Below are 21,365 nucleotides of genomic sequence, written 5' to 3'. Positions count from 1 at the left end.
ATGTTTTCTTCTAGAAGTTTTATGGTTTCAGGTCTTATAAGTCTTACAAGTCTTTACTCCATTTTGAGTTTTTTGTGTGTGTATATGGTGTGAGAAAGTGTTCCAGTTTGATTCTTTGCATATAGCTGTCCAGTTATCCCAACATTTTTTTTAAAAATATTTATTTATTTATTTTGGCTGCTCTGGGTCTTAGTTGCAGTACGTGGGATCTTCGTTGCAGCATGTGGAATCTTTAGTTGCAGCATGTGGGCTACTTTAGTTGCAGCATGTGGACTTCTTAGTTGTGGCGTGCATGTGGGATCTAGTTCCCCGACCAGGGATTGAACCCTGGGCCACCTGCATTGGGAGCAAGGAGTCTTACCCACTGGACCACCAGGGAAGTCCCTTCCAACATTTATGGAAGATGCTATCTTTTCCCTATTGCCTCTCTTGTTGTAGATTAATTGCCCATATAAGCGTAGATTTATTTCCAGGCTCTCTGTTTTGTTCCATTGATCTTTGTGTCTGTTTTTGTGCCAGTACCATGTTGTTTTGATTCCTGTAGCTTTGTAGTATAGTTTGCAATCAGGAGTGTGGTACCTCCAGGTTTGTTCTTCTTTCTCAAGATTGTTTTGGCTATTCAGGGTCTTTTGTGTTAGCTGTGGGCTTGTCATATATGGCCTTTATTATGTTGAGGTATATTCTCTCTTTACTCACTTTGTTGAGAGTTTTTTTAATCATAAATGGGTTCAGAGTTTTTATCATAAATATCATAAAAGCTTTTGAATTTCATCAAAAGCTTTTCCTGCATCTGTTGAGATGGTCATATGATTTTTTTTTTAATTTATTTATGGCTGTGTTGGGTCTTAGTTTCTGTGCAAAGACTTTCTCCAGTTGCGGCAAGCGGGGGCCACTCTTCATCGCGGTGCGTGGGCCTCTCTTTATCGCAGCCTCTCTTGTTACGGAGCACAGGCTCCAGACGTGCAGGCTCAGTAATTGTGGCTCACGGGCCTAGTTGCTCCGTGGCATGTGGGATCTTCCCAGACCAGGGCTCTAACCCGTGTCCCCTGCATTGGCAGGCAGATTCTCAACCACTGCGCCACCAGGGAAGCCCCTGGTCATACAATTTTTATTCTTCAATTTGTTAAGGTGGTGTATGACATTGATTGATTTGCAGATATTGACCCATCCTTGCATCCCTGGAATAAATTCCACTTGATCATGGTGTATAATCCTTTTAGTGTACTGTGTATTGTTGGAGTTGGTTTGCTAATAGTTTGTTGAAGATTTTTGCATATGTGTTCATCAGTGATACTGGCTTATAATTTTCTTTTTTTGTGATATCTTTGTCTGGTTTTGGTATCAGGTTGATGCTGGCCTCATGGAATCAGATTGGAAGCATTCATTCCTCTGCAATTTTTTGGAATAGTTTGAGAAGGATTGGTACAATATTAACTCCTCTCCAAATGTTTGGTAGAATTCACCTGTGAAGCTGTCTGGTCCAGGACTTCTCTTTTGGGAGAGGTTTTTAATTACTGATTCAATTTTATTACTGGCAGTGGGTCTATTCATATTTTCTATTTCTTCCTGATTCAGTCTTGGGAGATTGCATGTTTCAAGGAATTTATCCATTTCTTCTAGGTTGTCCATTTTATTGGTGTACGGTTGTTTATAGTAGTCTCTTATGATCCTTTGTATTTCTGTGGTGTGGATTGTACCTTCTCCTCTTTCACTTTTTATTTTACTTGGGTCCTCTTTTTTTTCTTCATGAGTCTGGCTAAAGGTTTATCAATTTTGTTTATCTTTTCAAATAACCAGCTCTTAGTTTCATTGATCTTTTCTGAGTTTAGCCTCTGTTTCATTTATTTCTGCTCTGATCTTTATGATTTCTTTTCTTCTAACTTTGCGCTTCGTTTGTTCTTCTTTTTGTACTTCTTTTAGGTGTAAGGTTAGGTTGGTTATTTGAGATTTTTCTTGTTTGCTGAGGTAGGCTCGTATTGTTAAAAGCTGCCCTCTTAGAACTGCTTTTGCTGCATCCCATGGATTTGGGATTCTTGTGTTTCTATCTCTGTTTGTCTCCAGGTATTTTTTAATTTCCGTTTTGATTTCTTCAGTGACCCACTGGTTGTTTAGTAGCATATTGTTTTAGGTAATGTTTTAAAAATTTTATGTATGTAGTTTCAACTAAGATACATATATAGGCAGAAATGTTAAATGAAATGTCATTAAATAAAATATATATTAACCATGACATTGAGGGGATCCTTTCTGTTGCATTTCAACTAGAAATACCTAAGGAATTTTATATTTTCCACAAAAAAACCTTTTGAGGGTCTGAGTTTTATTTTAGTTAGTCTCAGCTCAGAAGGAAAATGTTTTATGTAGCCTGAAGGAAAATTATTTTTGTCAACTTTGAAAGTTGAAATCTAATCAGATAATCTGTGACATATAGAAATGTTTAACCTTTTATTTTTCAAATGAATTTTAAAGACCTACAGATGCTCTGATAAGTTTCTTGACCTAAATTAAATTAGTAAGCTCATCTTTGAATTCAGAATTTTTTGTTTGCAAAGGATGAAAGCATATTAAAGCCTAAAACCTCTGTTTATAAAACTTGTCAGTGATACAAACAACTGTAAAAATACTGGGAATATATAAAATAAATATATTCTGAATATAGATATATTCTGAATAGGAGGAGTGAGCTATCATAGTTGGATTCAGTGTTTTAGATGAAATGATGACACTCTGCCCCAAGTATCTGGGGCAGGAGAAATTAGTAAATTGTTAAGCATCTGGTTTATTTTTCTCCTTTGGAGTCTTCCTCTTTGTTCTCCATTCTGTGCTACAGACCAGGACCTTACTTTTCCTTTTACTGCATGAGAATAGCTTGTGCCCTATACTTTTGGTATATTCATGGTTTTCTTAATTTGGAGGATATAAATCTTTTGATGATAATGGGCCTTCTCTTGAGCTGCAGTTTACATGAAGATGTGAAGGTAAGGGGCCGTGAATGTCATTTTCAGGAGACATTGTCACTGATCTAGACAGTCTTGTAGGTTTCCTTTTCTGTTATGTCAAAACTGTTTTCTGAGCTGTTTCCTTCCTAGCAGCCCAGCCAGATGAGGAGGAGGACACAGCCTGCATTAGCAGTTCTGTACTCACACTGGCCTGAATTCCAGTCACAGCTCCTCCGTAGTTGTGGGACAACCTACCCAGGCCTCAGCTTCGTCATCTTTACGTTATCTCCTAGCCCCTAGTCAAGATAATGAGTTTTGATTTTGTATTTTCTGACTTAATGCTTAAAATCCTACCCATATTCTAATGTTTTCTTTCCCCCTCTTTCACTAGTAACCTTTCTTATTGGTTTCAGGGGTTCAACAGGATATAGCTTCACAATCTCTGGATCAAGAAGTTTTATTAAAAGTTAAAACTGAAATTGAAGAAGAGCTAAAATCCCTGGACAAAGAAATTTCTGAAGGTCTCTTTATCCTTATTTTCCTGGTTAATTAGTGGGTTCTGTTTAGTATGGTTTCTTTCTTTTTTTTTTTTTTTTTTTTTTTTTTTTACAGTGGAGTGTTCACAACATCACACAGCTTCATGGGTCTAGGATTATAGGGGTGAAACTAGAAAGTACCTCTTTCTTTCCTGGGGGAATCTGTTTATAAGTTTCTAAACTATACCCAACAGATTAGATGGAACCTTTTCTGGTGTTAAGTAATGCACTGAACAGTCATGTTAAGGTACTACTTTCCGTTCAGTGTGATTGATATCTTTATATTAATAACACTAAAGGGAGAAATGTAAGCGTGCTGCTTTCATTTTTCATGTGCTATAGATGGTGGTGGCAGTGATAACATTTTTAACACCGCCAAAAGAAACACTATATACGTTGACAGTAACTTCCCACTTCTAGTCCCACCAGCCCCCTGTCTCCATCCCCAATCCATCTGCTTTCTGTCTCCATGCATTTGCCTATTATGGGTCTTCACGTAAATGGAATCATACACTGGGTGGTGTTTTGTGACTGGCTCTTTCACTTAGCATAGTATTTTCAAGGGTCATCCACGTGGTAGCACAGATCAGTACTTCATCCCATTGTATGAGGAATAATATCCCACTGTGTAGATACAGCACATTTTGTTTATCCATTCATCAGTTGATGGATATTTAGGTTGTTTCCACTTTTTGGCTACTATGTATAATGATGCTATGAATATTCACGTACAAGTTTTTGTGTAGATGTGTATTGCCCAGTAATTTTTATTTTTTTATTTTTATTTGTTTGGTTTTTTGTTTTCTTTGTTTTCTTTTTTTTTTTTGGCCATGCCACACGGCTTGCTGGATCTTAGTTCCCGACCAGGGATCAAACCCGGGCCCATGGCAGTGAAAGTGCCGAGTCCTAACCACTGGACTGCCAAGGAATTCTCTGCCCAGTAATTTTTAACAAGAAAAAATAGAAATCATGTTTATAAATCAGCTCCCTGTTAGTAAAGAAAAAATATGAATAGAAATTTACAAAAATCCAGAAACCTAATGTTAATGTTCTCTTTTATTTTCCTTTACTGACATTTTTAACTGATTAATGTTATAATTCTGTTTTAATTCTTGTCCATTTCTGATAACAGTACTGCATGGCAAAATGGGCAAAAGGCAGAAAAGAAAATGGCAACGAAGGCTTATATGCACTTCCTCACTGAACCTGTATTCCCCAAGACTTGCCATCAGAGTGGGCGTTCTCAGGCTTGCTCAGACCGTGCAGCGTCTGTGAACTTTGTAGCCATGTATATCTTTCTTGAAGAAATACATACTTAACTCTAGTGAAATTTGCAGCCTTCTAGGAGCAAGCTTTGGATTAATGCAATAAATGCTTTATGGAGGTTATTGATAACCCTTGGGAGTGGGTACAAGCCACCTGCTTTCCTGGGAGTCTATGCCCTGCATCCCATTTGTACCCTGGACCAGGGATGATCTGGCCTCTCCTTCCTGCAGTTAGAGCAGGGCTGTGTCTGTGTAACGGAGTGAGGAAGCAGAGGAGAAGCTGGCTGTGTGAGTGGGCAGCTTGTATACTTTTAAAATATATTCATGTGCATGATTGTGAGTTGGGAAGTTCACTCTAAAAGGGAATGAAAGTCATGAGGTCCTCTAAGGTGGAATAACTGATTAGAATCTGGTTTAAGAAGAGCCGCATTTGTAAAGGTAAAAACAAATCTTAAGAGAGGGCTGATAGAGCTGGGAGTTGCTCTCATTTATCATTCTTTGACTGAATGGGTCTGCGGTAATATACAAAATTGGTTTGTGTATTTTGCCATGTCAGTTTAGCCTTTTTCTTCTCTTGAAACTAAGATTTTTCATAAAAATCTTTCCTTAAAAAAAAAAAAAACCTCTAAATTTAGGGCCTTTCAAAGGAAACATTAATATCCCATAACGATTATCTGACATTTTTAAGTGGCTTATAACTAACTATTAGCTAGTTCCCAGTGGTTGGCATCTTGACCCCCTGAGCTTTTACAGCACAGCTTCTGACACTGCTCGTTAACTTGGGTTTTCCTTCTGTCATCTTCAGCCTTCGCCAGCACAGGCTTTGACCGCCACACTTCGCCCGTGTTCAGCCCCGCAAACCCCGACAGCTCCGTAGAGGACTGCTTGGCTCACCTCGGGGAGAAGGCGTCGCAGGAGCTGAGGGCGCCTCTGCTCGGGGCCTTGCAGACGCTCCTCAGCCGGTGAGTCCCCACGGCCTCTGCGCGCTTAAGCCTCCGTTTTAGGTGAACAGTGTCACTTCTTTTCTCACTTACTTGTCTTCACTTTTTCTTTTTTTGCTTTCCCAAATCATCTCTGTTTGCGTTTTGAGCAGTGATTTAACTGTTCCAGCATGAATTTGACCGTTTGTGTTTACTTGTTGGGCTGTCAGGTTTCAACAAATGCTTTCACCGGTTGTAAGCACAAGCTGTTTCACTTGTGCTGACCACTTTTTACCAGCACTCCCTCGTGACCAGCGTAAGTGGAATGACTGGGGTTTTATTCATTGTACTGCAGGATTGACATTGTGTCTGTATTTGGGGCGTCCCGGATGTTGGTACACTTTCGGGTTGCACACCTACCTGTGGAACTGCTGCCACATTCCTACTGTGGGAACTTCTTTCCTAGCTGTCGTGCTGGCTATTAAAGCCAAAGGCAAGAAGCTCATCGTGAAAGTATATTAAGTAGAACCAAGTCATTTATTGTAAATCTTAAAAATTTGTTTCCCTTAATTCTTTGATGAGAATCATTAACAGATTGGTATGAATTGAAAAAAATGTTTGGTTTAATGAAGATTGATGACTAAAACAAGGTGAAGACTGTTCCTTCACTCAAGGGGCCAACATTCAGATGCCAAATTACTGTTGTAGTAAAGTAATCCCTTACTTTCACAAAGGCAAAGCTTTTAGGTTACCGTTTGTTAGAAGAAAGCAATTTGGGTTTAAGGATGATTCAGTTTGTTTCCGCATATTTTGGTGACATGAGCAAATGTAAAAATCCCAGCTATACATAAGAAACAGTGAAATGAAAGTCATATTTGGATTTTCGTAACTTTATACATAGAAAGTTTAAAAATAAACGTGGACAGAAGATTCTGGGTGTGGGGAAGTAAAAGTGAGACAGGAAATTTGGAGGCGCAGCAGTGGCTTTCAGAGTGTTGTGAGGAGGTGAGGGGAGGTGGTTAGGCCCGCTCCTCTCGTCTTAAGCCGGAGCAGCCATACTTGCGTGTAGTTTGTGTATTGAGCTTTCATCTCAGATTTGAAGGAGCCTACTGCTCGGCCAACACAAACACAAAGATCTTGTAAGAGCGGTTGGGACGGGGAGTAAAGTAACTGAGAAGCATAAGGCAAAACATGGTCTCCAGCTTTGATGCAGACTGCTTGCGTCAAGTCATTTCACTCTATCATAGCTTCTCTGTTCATTTCAACTTTACTGGGATATTATGAGCTCTCCGAAGAACAGCATTATAGTTTTATATATGTACAATGTATGTGAAGAACAGTATTATAGTATATGTATTTGGAGTCCTTTTCATGATCTACAGGACAAATTGATCTTTTCACTGCAAAGTAAATTATATTTTAAAAAATACAGTCTTGGATGAATATTTGTTTTGTTTTCCCCAAAAGCTTAACAACTTCAAAAAGTTATTAATATCCTGAAAATAACTGATGATGAACTAGAAGTATTGTACAGGTTGATGGCAGTATCTTTTAAGGTGGAAAATACCACTTATTCCCCCAAACAGTTTTGTTAAAGTAGGGAAACTAATCCTGAACTCTTCATACAGCCAAGCACCAGCAATCTGAAAAGTTTTTCCCCTGGAATTCCCTGGCAGTCCAGTGGTTAGGACTTCGCCATTTCACTGCCAAGGGCACAGGTTCGATCCCTGGTCAGGGGATCTAAGATTCTGTGAGCTGCATAGTGCAGCCCCAAAAAAAAGAAAGAAAGAAAGAAAAGTTTTTCCCCTCCTCTTTCTTCTTTGCTGAATTCAAGTAGCTCATTAGATAGGGCTAATTTTTTAACTACTTATTTTTCTACGTTTAAGATTTCCTTTGAGTGTTTTAATCTGCTGGATCTTTTATGTGCATATATGTGTGTACGTATAATGTTTCAAATCATGTTTCATTCTGAAGGATGCTAAAGTACTTCAGCCTGATAGACTCCCCGTCAGGACTCGCGTGGCGCACAGCGCAGCAGGCAGTTCAGGAAAGGACGTGAAGGGACTGATGCACGCAAGCAGAGCTGCAGGGAGCAATAGGCAGGTTAGACGGTAGCGTGTCTGCTTCAGGCCTGTGTTACAACCACCTAGTGTGTCGCCCGGGTCTTCAAACAGTTCTACGCTTACTTTAATGGCAGTGCGATAGCAGGAAGGTCGCACATAACATCTTATTAAGACGGTCATCCCTCGTATCTTAACTCCTTCAGTGTCACTGTGCTGCTACGTTATATTGACTTACAGAAAAGAACGATACGTTTGTCATCAGAACTGTTTTCTGAAACATCTAGAGCCGCACGCTGTCCAACAGATAAAATGCAGGTCACATGTATGTAATTTAAAATTTTCTAGCAGCCACATAAAAAGATTAAGTACAGATTTTAAATATATTTTATTTAATTCAGTGTGTTAAAAATATTATAGTTGGAACATGTATTTATTATAAAAATTATTGGTGAGTTGTCGTAGGTTCTTTCTTTTTAGCAAGTCTCTGCAGTCTGGTGTTTTCCTCAATAATAATGAGGATTATTGGACCTCATTACCCTGGTCCAGATGCTCGTTAGCTACATGGGGCATCAGTGTGTCGTGGCCCATTTCAAAATCCTGACTCGGAATAGGAGCAGCGGCGTGTCTTTTGGAGCCAGCACTAATTGGGTGTGAATTCCTATTCCTCTGTTGCTGCTTGCAGCCCTGTGGATCTGGGACAGTCTCTTAGCTTTTCTGAGCTTCAGTTTCCTAGTATGCAATAGAATATAAAACACAAATGTATAAAAATATAAAACATAGCAATAGGCTACCAGTAAGTGTACCTGTTATCAATCTTAAATATTCATAGGCTGACAAGATCACAGACCAGGGTGGTCAGAGCAGAAAATGCCTTTGGAATGGATTTTGAAATCCTATAAAAGCAAGGCTCCTCTCCTTTTTTACATATATGTTAATTCTTTGCCAACAAAAGGCGCGGTGGGGGTGGGTAGGTAAATCTTTACTAAATCTGTTATCCAAGAGCCTTCTTGCCTTCATGTGTAAGTTGCTGTGGAGTGCCTTTGTCGTTGGTGTTAATTTGCACACGGGCCCACGTTGAGAACGCAGCACTCACATCCCCTCAGAAACGCATGTCTGTGTAACGGGAATAATCAGAAGGAGAGCCTCGCCCCAGGGTTGGGTGTCACGAGACTCCAGGTTAAAAATAGAGCTCATTTATTGACCTTGCTTATTCCAACTTCTTACGTCCCCAGTTTGAAAGGTCTTCCAGTGACAATGTCTCTTTAATTTTTAAATATTTTACATTTTTTGCCTTTAAAAAGTTTAACTTGTTCTTTCAATTTTATTAATGAGATAATTTTTGTTATTTGTTATTATTGATTCTGTATTAATAACCCAAGTGTTTATATTTATCTGCAACGTAGAAGCCTTGTTGGATAAGTTTCAAGCAATTGTAAAAAATTTGTTATTATATATTTTTCTCTTCCTATGTTGTAAACTGCTTTCCCAAGCTGGTAGCATAAATCTCAGCCTGTAGAGAATGCTTAAAGAAAAATGCATACCAGATGTTAAAAGCCATGTCTCATAGAAAACTATATGTTGAAAAATCTGTGTTACTTTAGCAAAAAGTTCAACAGCAAAGTAGTGACTGTATGTTTATTCATCTGGAAATTTAGAATTTTCCTTCTTTGTGACACAGACTTTTAAAAAAAATCTCTACAGGCCATTGACATATCAGGCATATCGGGAATGTACACTGGAGACCACAGTTCATGCCAGCGGCTGGAATAAGGTATAAACCAAGTTATCTTTTCTCTTACAAGATTTTAGTGTGTTAGTGATAAAGTACAGGAGGGATTGTTAGCATCGTATAAGAGAAAACTGTTAGAGCTTGTTGTTTAATGCATAAATCCAGCTGTGTTATGCAGTGTTTCTGATTAAGGCTGGCACAGAACCACATGTTCCATAGTTGTGCCATCTGCCTTCCCGTCTGTCCTGAGTTTCCCATGATCGCTTCATTTCTCTGCCTTAGATGTGACATTTCTCTCCAGGTGGTCATTTGTTCACAGGTGAGTATGTTTTGGGGGCACAGCTTCTTGTGGTTCTTACAGGGGTAGCCCCAGTTGTGCTGATAGTTTACCATCTGAGCATTACGGCCATCCCTCGGAGATGGCAGAATGAATTTTATTAACTTCCGTTTTGTCGTTTAGTTAGCTAGTTAGTTAGGTCAGGTGATTAATCAGGAAAAAAAACAGTTAAAGTACTTGCTTCAGACCCCTTGATTAATCAGGTGATTAATCAGGAAAAAAAAAAGTTAAAGTACTTGCTTCAGACCCCTTGACTAGTAAATTTTGGAACCAGCACTGGAGCTGAGATCTTTGGATTCCAGCTTCAGTGTTCTTCCACTGTACCATGCTGCTGGTCCGTTGTCTCAGGCTGTATTATCCACTTATCACCTTGACGACGAGGCCGAGTCTCAGGGGGGAGGCAGTATGGGGTGGTCCAGCTCACTGAGGAGGAAGTCTGGCCCTTAGTGATGTGGTGCTAGGGATGAGAAAGTGCAGTACAGTTATTTTTATAAATAGCCACCTCTACTCAGAATTGTCACTACTATGAGCCAGACTGTGTGACCTTATGTACCTAATTGATGTATATTATTTTTACTCACCTTAATACAGGCTTTGGAGGCATTATAGCATAATCATTAGCATCATAGGCCTGTAATCGGACTTGTTTCAGTATCAGCTTTGCCACTGACTAGATGCATATCTTTGGACAGGTGAATTAAGCACTTGAAGTCTTAATTTTCACATATGTGAAGTGGAGATGATACTACTAACTTCAGAAGTTTTATTAGAACTGAGTGACATAATGTGTTGTTCAGTACTTATTTTAGTGCAGTGTCTGGCCCCATAGTAAGCACTCTGTAAACAGTGGCTATTATGTTAGATTTAACACATGTAACCTTGTTACCAAATAGTCACTATTATGGAGTTTTAGTATGTTACTTAGCTGTAAAAAATTTGTTAAAATATCTGACTGTTTCATTCGCTTTCGTGGAAAAAAACAAACCTCTCTTATAAATAAAAATGAGCTTTCTTAGTATGTCAAACAACAAATATTTAGATACCTAATATGACTAGCCTTCTCCCCCTATTTTATGTTCTTTCCTGTCACCCTTGTCTAGGACTGTCACAATCAACTCTCGTATGTCTCCCTGCCTTCCCCCCCGCCATCCTATGCTTATCCTAAAAAAGTGGAGTAAACCCCAGTCTTCACTCTCCCTCTTCACCCATCCTTTTTTCCCATTCCCTGCTTCATTTTAGTCCCTCATCTTGCCAAGGTTGTGGCTTGAATACCTCATGTAAATGAAGCATGCCAGTTAGAATATGACTTGCTCTGATGAATCCAGTATAACTCTCCTAAGTCCTTTAGGGCTAAAAAGAACCTGGCTTATTATGATAGGAAACTGAAATGCCTCTTTCCACCCCAGTCAAAATCAGATTGGCTAATTTAAGCAATTAGCCCATATTTTGCATTTTATATTTTGCATGAATGTTTGCAAAATTCTGATATAGCATCATTATATGAATATGGCTATCTGGTAAGTACATAAGACTCAAATGAAAAAAATGTCCACAAAGCATGCCAAGTTTCCAAACTGAATGTCAGTTCATCTGTATAGGGATTTTAAAAGCATCTTGGTATAATGCTTTTTAAATAGATCAAAAGAAGTGGAGGAATAAAGCTGTCACAAAACCCATATTAATAGAATGATTTTTTTTAAGTACATGTATAAATGTAGGCTGTATAGTATGTATATGCCAAGAAAAATAATTGGAATGTGTGCCAAAACATTAAATAATCCATAGTAGTTATCTCAGAATTGTAGGTTATTCTTTAATTTTCTTTTATTTTTCCTCATGGGATTGGTTTTCCTATGGACTTACCTGCTTATAGAAAAAGAGGAGAATGGCCATCAAAGGGAAAGGCTAGAGTGTTAGGGCACAGTGCTCACATGTAATAAACCGACTTTAGAGACACGGTAGCAAAGAGGAGTGAACTGTTTGCCTTGGTTAAGTTTTACTGGCATATTACGTCACTCATCTTTTAAAATCTTTCATTATTAAAATGTCAGGCGTGCACAAAGCGGAGCGAATAATTTAACAAACCCGTGTCCGTCACTCAGCCTTGGCGGCTTTCAGTATGTGTCTGGTCTTGTTTCATCTGTTCCCCACACTCTCCCCCTAGATTACCTTGAAGCACACCTTATAAATGCATTAGTATGTATTTCCAAGGATAATTATATCCCTTTTTTAACAACTGAGAATACCATGATTACACCTCAGATATTAACAGTCATTCTAATATCAGGACATAGTCTATTCAGTATTCAAATTTTCCCAGTTGTTTCACAAAGGTATTTTCCTAAGCTGATTTGTTTGAATCGAGATCCAGACAAGGCTCATGCATTGTATTTGGTTGATATGTCTCTTGTCTTTAAGAAGTTTTTTGAAATATAATTCATATACCATAAAATTTACCCTTCTGAAATATACAGTTTAATGGTTTTTAGTACAATCACAGAGTTGTACAGCCATCTCCACTGTCTAATTCCAGAACATTTTTATCTTCCCCAAAAGAAACCCCATACCTTAGAGTGGTCACTCCCCATTTCCTATTCCTTCCAGCCCCTGGCCATATGGCTTGACTCTGTCTCTATGAATTTGCTTGTTCCGGGCATTTCATATACATGTGATCACATAATATGTGACCTAAGTCTCTTAATTTGCAGACTTACTCTTCCTCTTGGGGTTTTTTTTTTTTTTTTTTTCTCTAATTCCTTACAGATTATTTGTTCTGTTAAATTTTCTACCCTCTGGATTTTATTGACTGCATCACTGAGATGCCAGCTAACATGCACAGCTGACCCTTGAACAATGCGGGGGTTAGGGGCACCGACCCTCCCTCCAGCCGCAAATCTTCATATAACTTAAAGTTGGCCCCCCTGTCCTCAGTCCCTCCATACATGCACTTCTGCATCTGCGGATTCACCAAACTGCGGATGGGGTAGTACTGTAGTATTTACTGTTGGGAAAACTCAGTGTATCACTTATAGTTAGCCCTCAGTATCCGTGGTTCCTCCAGTTCAGACCCATGCTGTTCAAGGGCTGACTGTATCCATCTCCTTTCCATTGGTAGGTTGCTCGAGAGGCCTGATCATATTCAGGTTTAATCTTGGTGGCAAGACCGTGTCAGTGGTGGTCTAGTTCCTGTGGCATCACACTGAGTGACACATAATGTCTGGTTGTCTCTTAAATTTTATTTTGAAGCAGATATTTCAGAGGCATTCAAACCTAATCAATGGATTAGGTTTAGATAAAATTTGTGGGGTGTGACATTTACTAGAATTGCTGAGACATAGAAGGGTTAAAGAGTAGATTCATGGACCAAAAATTATCATCACAGTATTTTCCTGGAAGGGATTCTTGGAGCTATAAATTGGTATATGTCATTTCTGCACCAGGCAAGCTCATATGTTCTTTAGTAGAAGGATAACACTGTTAGCTAAGTGCATATAACCTATTGGAGGAAGACACCACGTGGTGTATATGGGGAGACAGAGAGTGGAGATAACCTTTTCTGATGGTCAGAAGCACCTTAGCATCTACTGCAGAAGTGATTGAACAAACAAATAACTTACATGAGTTGTGCGATTACTGTTACCCAGTAAGGAAATGACTTACAGAAAAGAATTCAAAATGTAAGATTGCTTGGTTGCTTTTTAGTGCTAGAGATAGAAATAGTGGGACCTTTTAGGAATGGATACTTGGGGATCCAGTTTTATTTTAACATTATTTTAATACTGTGGGAAGTGAAGTACAAAAAATATCAGGTGGGGGCTTCCCTGGTGGCACAGTGGTTGAGAATCTGCCTGCCAATGCAGGGGACACGGGTTCGAGCCCTGGTCTGGGAAGATCCCACATGCCGCGGAGCAACTAGGCCCGTGAGCCACAATTACTGAGCCTGCGCGTCTGGAGCCTGTGCTCCGCAAGAAGAGAGGCCGCGATAGTGAGAGGCCCACGCACCGTGAAGAAGAGTGGCCCCCGCTTGCCGCAACTAGGGAAAGCCCTCGCACAGAAACGAAGACCCAACACAGCCATAAATAAATAAATAAATAAATAAAAGTTTATTTCAAAAGTGTTGTTTAAAAATATATATATATCAGGTGTACACATGATATAAAATGCAGAATTGATGGAGGTCAGTTGTAGAAATACTCATGAAGCTTTGTGTGTGATCATAGCAATTAGAGGGCAAGTGGGTATGAGTACATAAAGACAATCTAAATTATAAAGTGTAGTGCGTCCTTGAAGATAGTGTGTCACATAGGTGAAGCACACAGGACATGTATAACCAAGAGTGTTGTCAACCAAATAGAAGATGTTAGTCTTGAAAAAGGAAGTTTCTGCACTCACTGCATTTCAAGAAAGATGTAATTGGGATGGAGAAGATCCAGGAAAGGATAACTTAAATGATACAAGCAGTGGAGGAATTGCTATGTAAAGAACGGACTAAAAAATTAGTAGATTTCAGCGTAAAAAGTATAGTGAATGAGAGGGAATATGGTTAAGGACTAAAGACAGTAGTGAAAGAGGATTACAGATTTATCTCTAGATTATTACATAGTAAAATGGGGGCAACTACATTTGATACATGAAAGAGGTAAATTTGGAACAAATAAGAGTATTTTTATATAGCAAGTATGAAATATTTGCAACTCATTTTTTAAGAGGTAATAGAGCTTAAACATGAATAACTTTAAAATAGGCATGTTCGTAGATTATTACGGGAAATGAGAATGTTTTGAGGTATGGAACATCCCAGGCCTTTGGAGTTGGTGTGATGTGAGTCTGCAGGGCTGGTTCAGAAGCTCCTCTCCTGCTCCAGCTGAGACAGAATACTAGGCTGGATGAACAGCCGTGTTCATTTCTGTTTTCAAAAGTGATACAGGTTTCTGATTGTAGAAAAAGCCTAACACAGTCTTCTTTATAGCCCTATACCCCTCCATTGGTGCTAAGAAGGGGTTTTTACTGCATTTTGGGCTGGAGTTCTTTTAGAATACCAAAAAGTGAAGATGTGTGTTTTTTGCATTTTTCTTTCAGACTTTGATAGACATTCCTTCAGGGCTGCTTTTACTTAAAAAAAAAAACCCCAAAGAATATTAGTAAGGATATAAACTCATTGTCTTTTCTGTTTGTCCTCTTCTGCAGAAATGTGTTGTAATCCCTCAGCTATGACCTTGGCGGGTCAGTGACAGGAAACTGGAATTGGTTTCATTTCCTTTCACGGTCCTTCCCAGTTGTGTGGAGACCTCTTGATGTTTTAGACAGAAGAGATTGCATGCAGATAGTTAACTGAAAGTACTTAGTTCTTTTCAGTATGCAGGGGGTTTTTTTTGGAAGGAAAGGGACTCTAGTTAGTCTCCGAAATAAATTTTTATGATTTTAAAATATTGAGCCATAAGGTTATTAGGAGTGATAATAACACTTCTGGTTTTTGATGACTTGTATAAGGTAGCTCATAATTTTGAAAGTTCTTGTTTTCAAATAGAATAAAAGCACATGGTACAAAATGCACAAAGTACAGAAGACATACACTTGAAAATACTTCCCACCCTTGTCACCACTTACCTAGTTTTCCTCTTTTTAGGCTACCACTATCACCAGTTTCTTAGGTATTTTTCAAAAATACTATAGGGTTATATAAACGTGTGTGTAGATGTTTTGTTCTGTTAACAATAATGTTAATAATAATGGTATCATTATTGTACATACTCTCCTTTATCTTTTTTCACTGAAAGTAAATCTTGGTAATTGGGCAGTGGACAATCTTATTCTTTTTTAACAACTACTTGATATTTTACTGAATGACCACAATTTGGTCTGTTGGGTCGTTTCCGGTCTTTTGCTATTATAAATAATGCTTTAGTGAATTTCCTATACATATGTTGTTGCACACGCACACGCGCGCGCGCGCACACACACACACACAGGCCCAGTTGTTTTCATATAATATTATTTCTACCACCCTGTGGTATAAAACATACATGTATTATTCTCAAAAATTCTAGTAGGGGTCACTATTTTATTTCCTTTATTATGATAAAAATGGAGTTCCATAATGATGCACTGGAGTGTATTTTCTAGCAGTTGAACATATAAAATGAACTGTAAGAATTTCAGTTTGTTTTTTACTCTCTCATCTTTGCCTTAAAGGTTTTGGTGCCTCTGATTTTGCTACGGCAAATGCTTTTGGAGTTGACAAGACGTGGTCAAGAACCTTTGAGTGCATTGCTGGAGTTTGGTGTGACTTTCCTGGAGGACCATGCCGCCGAGTACATCATTCAGCAAGGTGGCTGGGTATGCGCTTTCAAGTTTTTTTTGTTTTTTTTAATCTTCTTAAAAGAAAAAAAAAAATTAAGCCCCTCATGGTTGTTTTCAAAAGCATAGGTTAAATATCATTAACATTATTGTTCAGTGTTATTTAATATTGTGATTGGATGGTGATCAATGGAAAGACTATTCATGCAGTTTAAGTTAAACTAAGATTTTACTCCTAAATTCACATATGGTTTTTAAAAAAAAATTTTATTTATTTATTTATTAGGTTGCACTGGGTCTTAGTTGCAGCAGGTGGGCTCCTTAGTTGCGCATGCGGGCTCCTAAGTTGTGGCATGTGAACTCTTAGTTGCAGCATGCATGCGGGATCTAGTTCCCTGACTAGCGATAGAACCCGGGCCCCCTGCATTGGGAGCGCGGAGTCTTCACCACTGTGCCACCAGGGAAGTCCCCATGTGTGGTATTTTTAAGTGGTTATAATTATGAAACATTTCATACTAGCAAAAAGTATATAAATAACTTCTGTGTACTTAGTATATAAAAGTATATAATAACATATACTGAGAAAAAATATATAATAAATATATAATAACTTTTATATACTTACACTTTAGAGGTGAGGAATAATAAATGAACACCTATGTATTTACTCTCCCAGTCGAAGAAAAGAGCACATCCAACACTTTTGAGCCTCCTTATATACCCCTCCTAGATATCCACATGTTCCTACCTACTTCACAAGGACAACTTCTATTCTGAATTATAGTTTTAATATGTATATATCCCTAGACAGTATATTATTTTGTATGTTTGGAACTTTATGTAAATAGTGTCATATGTATTCTTCTGTAACTTGCTGTTTTCATTCAGTGTTGTATTCTTAAGATTCACCTAGGTCATTGTTTCTCAACTTTTTTTTCATTATCACCCCCCTAAGGTTCCTCTTTAGACATTTTTATCCTTATCATCTCCCTCCTCCCCATGTGAAATTTTAAAAGCACAGATATAAGTCTGTTTATGAACTGGGGCCTTTTGGAGGGCCACAGGCCTTTGTAATATCTAAGATTGCTCACATCTCCCCAAACCAGTTTTAACCCTCGACTTCATCCCCTTTGAGAACACATGATCCGAGTTGATGTGTTGATGGGCGTTTGGTTTCCGTGTGTAAGTATGTCACAATTTATCTGTAGTTTATTTATCTACAGGCTTGCCAGTAGACATTTCTCCCTTTTTGCTGTTGGAAAGAGTCTCATCCATATGTGCAGGAGTTTCTCTGGGTATTTACTTGGGAGTAGAATTTCTGGTTCCAAGAGTATAGACATGTTCTAATTTACAAGATGATGCCAAAGTGTTTTCCACAGTGGTTTCCAGCTTGCCCTCTGTCAGCAGCTTATAAGAGTTTTTCTTTATAAATATGAGAATTTTTGTTGTTGTACCTTCTCCCCAACACTTAATATTGTCAGACTTATTAATTTTAAAAATTATTTATTAAAATAAGATTATTTAGGAATTATTTTTTTTAATTTTTTTTTTAATAGACTTTACTTTTTTTTTTTTTTAAAGTATTTATTTATTTATTTATGGCTGTGTTGAGTCTTCGTTTCTGTGCGAGGGCTTTCTCTAGTTGTGGCAAGCGGGGGCCACTCTTCATCGCGGTGCGCGGGCCTCTCACTATTGCAGCCTCTCTTGTTGCGGAGCACTGCTCCAGACGCGCAGGCTCAGTAATTGTGGCTCACGGGCCCAGCTGCTCCGCGGCACATGGGATCTTCCCAGACCAGGGCTCAAACCCGTGTCCCCTGCATTGGCAGGCAGATTCTCAATCACTGCGCCACCAGGGAAGCCCAGGAATAATTTTAGATTTACAAGAAAGTTACAAAGATAAAGCATCCCCACATGCCCTTCACCCAGTTTCCCCTAGTGTTAATGTCATGCATAACTATGGCTCCTTTGTCAAGTTGGCTTTTCCACATTGACTTCATATCCAGCAGATTTGTCCAACTATCTTATTATCCTGATTATCTCTGGGCTCCTTTGGGTTTTCTACATAGAAAATCACACCATGTGTGAATAATGTCAATTTTTTTTCCTTGATGAGTCTATCTTTTTAAAAGAATGTATTGCACTAGTCAGCACCATATTAACAGAAATGGTATTAGAATCCATCCTTGTCTTTCCTGATGTTAATGTGAGTTAAATTTCCTTTCATCGTTCCACCATTCAGTTGTATCAGTCCCAATGAGTGAGGTTGGCCTGTACTTTTTCTTGTTTGGTTTCAGTTTTAAGGGTGTGCTAGCTTCATAAAAGAATTTAGAGTTGGGAAGAATGGTTCCTCCTTTTCTGTACTCTGGAACAGTTTGTATGAGACTCAGATCATCTGTGCCTTGCTTCCTATAACATTCCTTCAAAACCACCTGGTATTTTCTTTGAGGGAAGGTTTCTGTTTTTTCTTGTCAACTTTTGATAATCTTTCTAGAATATTATCCCTAAATTTTCAGATTTGTTGGCATAGAGCTATTCATATTTTCTTTTTTTGGAGGAAGGTACAGTGGATTTTAATTTTTTTAATTCTCTTACACTACTTACTTTTTTAAAAAGTTTTCTTTTGGAGAATTTTGTATATAAAAATAGACACGAGAGAGTAATGAACCCCCATCACTTAGTCCTAGCAATCATTAATTTACTGCCAGTTATGCTTTATTCACATCCTAATCACTTCCCCTTATAATACAGTAGTATTTTGAAGCAAAATCCAGACATCCTATAATTTTATCTGTGAAGATTTCACTATGGATCTCTGAAAAATAAAGGTTCTTTTTTTATTTTAAATCACAATACCATTGTCACATCACAAAAAAATTAAAAATAATTTCTTCATATCATCAAATATCCTGTTAGCATTCAAATTTCCAAATGTTTCAAAAATATCCTGTCTTTAAGTCTATGCAATGTGTGGGTCTGTAGTTCCTTTTTAATTTTATTTTATTTTCATCTTTGGCTGTGTTGGGTCTTCGTTGCCACGTGTGGGCTTTCTCTAGTTGTGGCGAGCAGGGGCTACTCTTCATTGTGGTGCACGTACTTCTTATTGTGGTAGCTTCTCTTGTTGCGGAGCATGGGCTCTAGGCACGCAGGTTTCAATAGTTGTGGCTTGCGGGTTCAGTAGTTGTGGCTCACAGGCTCTAGAGCGCAGGCTCAGTAGTTGTGGTGCACGGGCTTAGTTGCTCTGCGGCATCTGGGATCTTCCTGGACCAGGGCTTGAACCCGTGTCCCCTGCATTGGCAGGCGGATGCTTAACCACTGCACCACCAGGGAAGTCCCGAGGCTTATTAATTTTATTTATTTTCTCAAAGAACCAGTTTTTGGTTTTGTTGATTTTCTCTATTGATTTCCTATTTTCAATTTCATTGATTTCTCCTCTCTTTTTATTATTATCTTTGCTTACTTTGGATTTAATTTACTCTGCTTTTTCTAGTTTCCTAAGGTGGAGGCTTAGATGATTGATTTTTGATCTTTCTTCTTTTCTAATATATGCATTCAGTGCTGTAACTTTCCACTTAAGCACGGCTTTCACTGTCTCACACAAATTTTAATAATTTTTTTTTAATTTACTTCTAAAGATTTTTTCAATTTCTCTTGAGATTTATTCTTCGACCCATGTGTTATTTAGAAATACGTTGTTTAATCTCCAAGTACTTGAGGATTTTCTAGCTGTCTTTCTGTTACTGATCTCTAGTTGTGGTCTGAGAGCAGACATAGTGTGACTCTGCTCTTTAAATCGTTAAGGTGCGTTTCATGTCCCGGAAGGTGGTCGAGGTGAATATTCCCTGTGAGCTTGGGAAGAAGGTGTACCCTGCTGTGGTTGGATGGAAGTAGTCTGTAGGTGTCCGTTGTATCCCGCTGATTGCCCGCCGGCTGGATCTGTCCATTTCTTTTTTTTTTTTAACTTTGGGTTTATTTATTTATTTATTTATTTATGGCTGTGTTGGGTCTTCGTTTCTGTGCGAGGGCTTTCTCTAGTTGCGGCAAGCGGGGGCCACTCTTCATCGCGGTGCGCAGTCCCCTCACTGTCGCGGGCCTCTCTTGTTGCGGAGCACAGGCTCCAGACGCGCAGGATCAGCAATTGTGGCTCACGGGCCCAGCCACTCCGCAGCATGTGGGATCCTCCCAGACCAGGGCTCGAACCCGTGTCCCCTGCATTGGCAGGCAGATTCTCAACCACTGCGCCACCAGGGAAGCCCCTGGATCTGTCCATTTCTGATGGAGGGTGCTGAAGTCTCCAGTTGTCTTGGTGGATTCATCTGTTCCTCTTGCAGCTCTTTGGTTAGGTGTGTACATATCAAAGACTATTACATCTTCTTGGGGGTTTAACCCATCTATCATTATGTAACACCCCTCTTCATCCCTGATAAGTTTCCTTGCTCTGAAATCTGCTCTGTGTGAAATTAATGTAGCTACTCACTGTCCCTCCCTTCCTTTCTTCCTTTCCTTCTTTCCTTTAACATGCAGGATTTGTATTTTAGACATGCAGGGAAAGCTATCTGAGAATCTACTAATTTAAAGCAAGCAGCTGTATACAGGTAACAAAAGAAACAACATCTTGTTACAGCTCAGCACGCAGCATCCAAAGCAAATAGGCATGAGACAGTGAATGTTCATGTAGCATTAAAACCAGGTGAATAACATGCTGCAGGGCTGGGAGAGGGAGAGAGGGGAATGGAAATGTGAAGACCAGTGTTTCCAGTGCTGTCAGTGTATAATGCTAAATTTCTCATTTGATGACCCGTCCGGGTGCTTCAGATGTGATGTACAGTGAGAATGGTAAGGATGGAGACAACCAATCTGCATACCTGCCTAACATATTTTCACAGGTCTTCTTTCAGTGGTAAACCAGTTTGAGCATGTCTTGAATTTGTTGTTTAATGATAGCTTTCTTATCTCAGGGTTTAAACTCTCTAGATATAAACAGTGAAGTATTTGGTACTTTCCCCTTTATAATAAAATATGTTCCATGTTTCATTAAACATTATTTATTTATTTATTTACGATCTTGTGGCATGTGGGATCTTAGTTGTGGCATGCGTACTTCTTAGTTGTGGCATGCATACAGGATCTAGTTCCCCAACCAGGGATCGAGCCTGGGCCGCCTGCATTGGGAGCACAGAGTCTTACCCACTGGACCACCAGGGAAGTTCCCCATGTTTCATTAAAAGTATACACAACAATGATCAAATTAAAGGTTTAAATACTCAGAAATATAAAACCAT

General features: G+C 38.9%; 1 protein-coding gene across 6 annotated transcripts in view; it reads left to right on the top strand.

Annotated features, from left to right (window-relative positions):
- BCL2L13 (BCL2 like 13) overlaps positions 1 to 21,365 on the top strand; it is a 70,408-nt gene that overhangs the window by 34,786 nt on the left and 14,257 nt on the right. For 2 of the 6 annotated variants that reach the window (XM_036867603.1, XM_036867605.1), the window contains exons 3-6: positions 3,353 to 3,460; positions 5,546 to 5,702; positions 9,425 to 9,494; positions 15,982 to 16,125. In XM_036867603.1, coding sequence (XP_036723498.1) covers positions 3,353 to 3,460; positions 5,546 to 5,702; positions 9,425 to 9,494; positions 15,982 to 16,125 — 479 coding nt within the window. Of the gene's footprint in view, positions 1 to 3,352; positions 3,461 to 5,545; positions 5,703 to 9,401; positions 9,495 to 15,981; positions 16,126 to 21,365 lie in introns of those variants that run through there. The other 4 variants (XR_005021611.1, XM_036867606.1, XM_036867608.1 and 1 more) reach the window with 4 other exon arrangements.

Source organism: Balaenoptera musculus, chromosome 10 (assembly GCF_009873245.2).
Source record: "Balaenoptera musculus isolate JJ_BM4_2016_0621 chromosome 10, mBalMus1.pri.v3, whole genome shotgun sequence".
Lineage (NCBI taxonomy): Eukaryota > Metazoa > Chordata > Mammalia > Artiodactyla > Balaenopteridae > Balaenoptera > Balaenoptera musculus.
This window is presented reverse-complemented; position numbering and strand designations above follow the sequence as displayed.